Source organism: Phocoena sinus, chromosome 5, assembly GCF_008692025.1.
Source record: "Phocoena sinus isolate mPhoSin1 chromosome 5, mPhoSin1.pri, whole genome shotgun sequence".
Lineage (NCBI taxonomy): Eukaryota > Metazoa > Chordata > Mammalia > Artiodactyla > Phocoenidae > Phocoena > Phocoena sinus.
The window spans coordinates 31,977,586-31,983,585 of NC_045767.1; the positions used below are offsets into that span (position 1 = coordinate 31,977,586).

The following is a 6,000-nucleotide window of genomic DNA, read 5'->3' on the forward strand; positions in this document are numbered from 1 at the left end:
AGGAGCTCTTACTCCAACCAGCTTCCTTTCGGGTTAACTCACCATTTCTGGACGGGGAAGTGAGCTTACAGGCAGGGCTCCAGCTGAGCCGGTGGGTCCTGGTCACGCGTCGCCCCTCCTCCCGCCCCCACCTCGGCCTCTAATGGGCTTGTTTCCGCAGCCCCTCCTGCTGTGGGGACAGCCTGGGAAGGGGGCTGGGCCGCAGGACCTCAAGGATATGGGCTGACCCCACGCTTGGCTCCCAGTGGAGGCTTACGTTTGCACGTAAGAAGGAGGAGTTTCCCCTCTCCCTCCCATCACATCTTTTGAGCCAAGGCCTAGAAGGCCCTAATGCCTCAGTGCTGGTCGTCTTCCGGACGCAGGTCCCTCTTGAAATCTTGAGATGTCCCTTTACCGCTTGGGCTCTTCATAAGCGACTCCGCCTGTTTGGGTTCCTGCTTTCATTTGGTTCGTGGGATATTTTGTCCAGATTGGAGTCTGGTCCAGGAGAGGAGCTTCGGCTGGACGGTGGGGGGAGGGTGTTTTCCTGTGCTTCCTTCACACCCACTCAGCAAGTGGCCCACGCGTGGTGAGTGCTGGTGGAGGGAGCCCAAGCCTGACGTGTAAGACGGGGCTCCGAGCTCCCTTTGAAGCGGGCGCGGTAATTGCGGCTTTGATTACACCGACCCCACCGCCGGGCTGGGCTGCGCGGGGCTCGCCTGGCCGGCCCAGCTTCAGCTGCAGCCCCCCGTGAAGACTTAGATGTGGGAAGTCGCCAGTCTCCCGAGCCTCATGCCTGTGGTTTCTTGAAAAGAATCTTGATTTGACCTGTTTTATGTCTGTAAAGCAACACTGCAAGGCCTTTTACCCCCATTTCTCCCATCTGGGGGTAAGACTGGTCTGCCCTGGTGACCCGATATTTTAAAGGAGCAACCAGGTTCAAATAAGGCGGCTTACTTGATAGGCAGTTTCCTTGCGCACCTATTTAAATACTAGCTACACTATAAGGAGAGCATCCCAGGTGGGGAAGAGTCGCTTTTTAGTTGGCAGTTGTACAGAGCACCTCTGAAACCAGCTTTTCAGGAGGATTTATAAGAGGATACTAAGATAACGAAACAACAGTGGGGAAACGTGAGACTGTAGAAAGCACTGGCTTTATTAGGAGATGTCGAAATTCTTCCCCGGGAAGCGCGTATCATCCTTGGGATAAATGGCCACTCTGGCCAGCCAGGATCCGGTTAGTAATTACGTTGTTACGCTCTCAAGAAGCGGGAGGAGGCGGCACTCTGGGTGCCGTGAGGAGAGAGGGCGACTCGATGAGTGGTCAGTGCAGGAGTGGAGGCCGCCGCAGGGCCACGCAGGCCGCTGATCGTCTGACTTCGGAGTCAGCCTGAGGCTGGGGTGGGCACGGGTCCCAGCAGAGGGACAGTTTGTCTCCGTGAGCAGACAGGCGCTCCTGGCGGCTGAGGCCAGTCTGTCCTGAACCACAGCACTGGTCTCCAGCTGCTGTGCGCTCCTGGCCCGGGGCTGCTCGCCATTCCTCACCAGCAAGAGCAACCGGGACCGGGCCTCTGAGAGTCGGTGAGCCCGAGCACGGTGTGGATAGGAGTCTGCGGGCGCTGCCTTCACCCCCGCCCGGGCTCTGCTCCTGTCTCCTTGGAAAGCCAGGGCCCTTCGCAGCTCTTCCATCTTCCTGTGTGAAGCATCTCTACTCTGCGTCAAGTTTAAAAACCACAAAGCTGTAGTGTGGTTTTCCTGTTAAATGGGGGAAGCAGGAGAATAGGAATTGAAACCGTCATTGAAGACCTCATTCTGTTGGAGGCAACATTCCGTGGCTGATTTCCTCCCAGTTTGCTTCTGCTTGTTTTGTTTGTTCACTAGCCACGTGGGTAAACAGTTTCTTCTCAGCTCTGGTAAGTCATTTTGAGGGACAGCAGCGGTGGTGGTTGCCGTGATTCTGACGATGCTAACACGTGGCTGGTAAGAGCCCTAATAGCAGGGCTCACTCTGCGCCCCGCACTCTCTGAGCCCCTTAGAGGCATTGGCAGAGCCCGTCCTCACGGCTCCCAGGCTACAGATCCATCTTCTCTGAACAGCGCGGTGTAGACTGTAACTCGCTACCCAGAGTTGAGTTGAGTTTTCATTATTAAACTATCTCAAAGCTTCCTTTTATTTCTCCTCTAAGATGTCTTTCCACTCAAATAAAAAGCATAAAGGGAATGCACTCCACTTTTTAGAATTAATTTTTTTTTTAAAGGAAATGTCTGCTAATAACAAGGACACTGCAAGCACAAAGAGTTGAGATGCATCTGAGGTGCCAAAGACCCAGGTAGAGTAGGTGCCTCCCTGCAGCTGGACAAAGCAGTCTCCCCAGGTGTGAAGCAGGGGAGGCGGATGCTCTCCAGAAAGGAGTTGACCTTGGAGATGCTTTCACTTTCCTTTTGTCTTTGTCTCATCTTGTTGCAATGTTATATTTTATTTTTAATCACTTTTAAAAACTCAGATTATTAAAGCTTTGGGGATTTAGGGATTCTCCTTTCTGAATGCTCTTATCAGCAGTACCTTTAAATACTTGTTGAGTGTACATTCCAAGGCTAACGTTAGAGATCCTGGTTGTTAGGAAGGAAAAAACTCTTGAGAATTGAAAAGTCGGAGATTGGAGAAGTGTATGCACCTCAAGACTGAATATGAGCGGACATAGACCATCCCGGTCACAAGGGGGCTTGTTGTAGGAGTGTGAGGGGCACTGACTAACTTGCGTGTGGTTTAGTCTCATGTAAAATCCTACACTGGCTCTCCACAGTGGACTAAAAAGACCAAACAAACACTTTAGAATGACAAGTCTTCCCTGATCCGGCCATTGCCTGCCATTACGATTCATGTTTGGCCATTCCCTCCTGATGTTTTTCCAACAGATTTTTTTTTTTTTAACCATGACCTAAAGTATTATGTGTATTTCACATCGTAACCCTGTACATTTATGTACATATACATGGAACCAGGGTAAACATTTCAGTAACGTACACTTATTCTCTAACATAGTCTGAGGATTTAGGGCTACCATAGGGCAACCTCTTTTAGCCATCACCAGATCAACAACGTGGATTAATTAAATGCAGAGATCTTAAGACATGTGCTGTATGAAACAGAGGTTAAAATCTGTAAAGGTCTGTGGCACATTCACAGTACTTTATTTGTTCCTTCTTGAGGTGGAAAACGAAGCTCATTCCCCACGTGCAAAGCCAAGGCAGCGACCCCGGGACCTCTCCTGGAGATGGAAGCTTGTTGAACACCCGGACTGTCTCCACGGCTTGCCCAGTCGACCCCAAAGGAGAAATGACACCAACTTCACCCTGAGGTCACTGCTAGAGACGCTGATCCATAAAGACAATCACTGCCAACCCCCCTTTCATCTACTGCGAGAGCCATGTTCCACAATAAAAAGCATACAAGGTTTTTTCAAAAGAAAAAAAGCACATGAGAATGCTAGCAGGCCCTGGGTCAGCTGAGCAGCTTTCCTCCCCCGTCTCCGCCGTGCACTTCCCAGAGCATCCCGCCTCCATACCTGTAACCTCCTGGCAAGGACAGTAACTTGGCTGCTTTTGCCTGCCCCGAGCCCTGGGAGCGGCCGCAGCACAGCCGTCAGCATCCCGGAGGGAACTTGTGGAAGAGTTCCCTCTTTGTTTCTGGCTTCATGTTTGTTTCTCTTTTCCTCAAGCTTTTATTTAACAGTGCAAAAGGATCAATCTTGTTTGCTTCTTTTTTTTTTTAAACTTGAATTTTTTTAATTTACACTTTTTAGTTTTAATCTTCTTGTATATTTTGCTAGTGATGAGTTTAAGTAAAATCGAAAGATCTGGAAGAGTTTGAAATAAAAACGAAATGAAAAGAAGCCTTCTTCTTTTGAGGGATATCTTGTCCGCTAAGGGGCTTCTCGGTGAATTACCTGTAATAATAGTAGCCTGTCTTTGTAAGGTGTCGGATAGAGCTAAGTAAACTGTAACAGCCAGTCCACTCTGTGGGTAGCAGTTGGCAGTCCTCTTTCATTTTATTTTTCTTATGATCTCTTCTCTTTTTTTTAAATGGTAAACCTTAACAGATACTTTCAGCAGACCAGTTTGCAGTGAATTTTCATTTCTTTCCTTCTCACCCCCTTGTTGTAAAAAGCCCAGCACTTGAATTGTTATTACTTTAAATGTTCTGTACTTGTATCTGTTTTTATTAGCCAATTAGTGGAATTTTAAGCCAGTTGTTAAAATGAGCATTGATGTACCCATTTTTTTTTTAAATAGCAAGGCACAGCCTTTGCCCCAAACTGTCATCTAACGTTTGTCATTCCAGTTTGAGTTAACGTGCTGAGCATTTTTTTTAAAAAAAGCTTTGTAATAAAACATTTAAAAACAAGTCTTTTTTTTTTTTTTAAAGAGTGAAGTTCCTGATAACCTGCAGTTGTGTAATGGTGACCTAAATCCATAGGCCAGGCCAGAGCTGGTGTGTCCACATGATGGGGGCGCTGCCCGTGAGGCTGCCCCGGGGACAGGCCCACACCCTCCCCCCGTCTCCAGGCCATGCAGTCCGTAGGGGTCCTCCTGCAGCCTGGAACCCCACCTCCTCCTCTCCCACGGCTGGATGGAAATCAGGGCAACAGGATTCAGATGGGAATGATTCTCTCCCTTCCTGAGAACCCAGACATCCTCACGGGCTCCAGCCGGCGCCACTGCAGGTTGTGCTGCTGCAGCCCGTGGTCAGAGCCCGTGGGTTCTCAAAACTGGGCTCCCCGAATCAAGGTACCCCCGTGCTTTAACTCCCATTCATCTCCCAAAGACGACATTTTCCCAATTTTGAGTTTGAACTCCATAATTTTCCCTTAAGTGTTTGTTATACTATATATATAGGTTGGTATCGGATTTAGTAGAACCTCCATATTTTAAGTTTAAAACATCAGCATTTCATGGCCTTCCACAAAGCTTCCACAGTCCATTGAGCTAGTCTGCAAACCACCGACACCACTGATCTCATTTCAATGTCTTGCTGAAATTCTAGTTGTTTCCTTTTTTCAACCTTCACTACAGCTAGAGAACAGCTGGCTACCATACTTGTAATAACCCTCCACATACTGTACTTGAAGATTGCCATTAAATCACCCCTCAAATTTCTCTTCTCCAGGCTAAGTAATCCCAATTCCTTGAACCTTTCATCATTGGTCCTTTAATCATTTTCATTAGTATCCTCTGGAACCTCTCCAATTCCTCTTCATTTAGTCCTAAACTTGAAGCAGGGAAAAATATCTATTACGTTCAGGGGACCTACTTGTTAAAGGTTTCCTATTCATTTGAAACTCTCTGTTTTCTTTAACATACATGAACCAAGAAGTTATAACTGTTTAAAGCTGCCACCGTGCTCTCTCCAGAAGTTAACTATAAGATCCAAGGAAGTGTAGGAAAATCTAGGGTGTTACTTTTGGGGGGGAAAAACAGGTCATAGCAACACATTGGTTCTTCTGAGTCTTAGAAAGAAACTGATTAGTGATAAAAGTCTGTCCGTCAAGTGAACAGAGCAAGGATAGTTGTGAGACTTGTGCCTCAGCCAAAGCCTACGCAAGTCTCCTCTCCCTGGGTTCCTCCTCCTCTACGTTTTTATGACGCAAAAAATGGGGTAAACAATATTGAAAGAAATGGGTTGTTTGAATCCTCCGGGCCACAACTTGGTCCCCTCCTAGTTTTCTATTCATATTTCCTCCAGAATAACTCTTCCTAGATAACCTGGATGTCGTGGCACGGTGCTCACTCCTGGCCCATTCTTCCCGAATCCTGCTTTCTGCAGGCAGCAGTTTTGGTGAAAGGAGAGTCCAAGAGTCCCCTGAGAGGCACACACAGACCAAGGGACACAGTCTCCTGGGGCGACGGGGCAGAGGGACTCCCCTCCGGCCACTGCTTCTGTTTGCTCTTGCAGTGATGCGGCTTGGGCTTCCTTCCCCGCGGCGAGCTCGAGGCTGGAGCATGTTGCCAGAGGAGGACGGCC

At 48.3% G+C, this 6,000-nt stretch overlaps 1 protein-coding gene across 8 annotated transcripts in view; it reads left to right on the plus strand.

Moving 5' to 3' along the window:
* The window catches only part of LEF1 (lymphoid enhancer binding factor 1), a 118,779-nt gene extending 114,396 nt beyond the window's left edge, over positions 1–4,383 (plus strand). For all 8 annotated transcript variants that reach the window (XM_032631874.1, XM_032631869.1, XM_032631868.1 and 5 more), the window contains one exon: positions 3,189–4,383. Coding sequence is in view for 4 of the 8 variants with exons in the window: in XM_032631868.1 (XP_032487759.1) it covers positions 3,189–3,268 (80 nt within the window). In the remaining 4 variants the exon portion in view is untranslated. The remainder of the gene's footprint in view (positions 1–3,188) is intronic.
* The last annotated feature ends 1,617 nt before the right edge of the window (positions 4,384–6,000 follow it).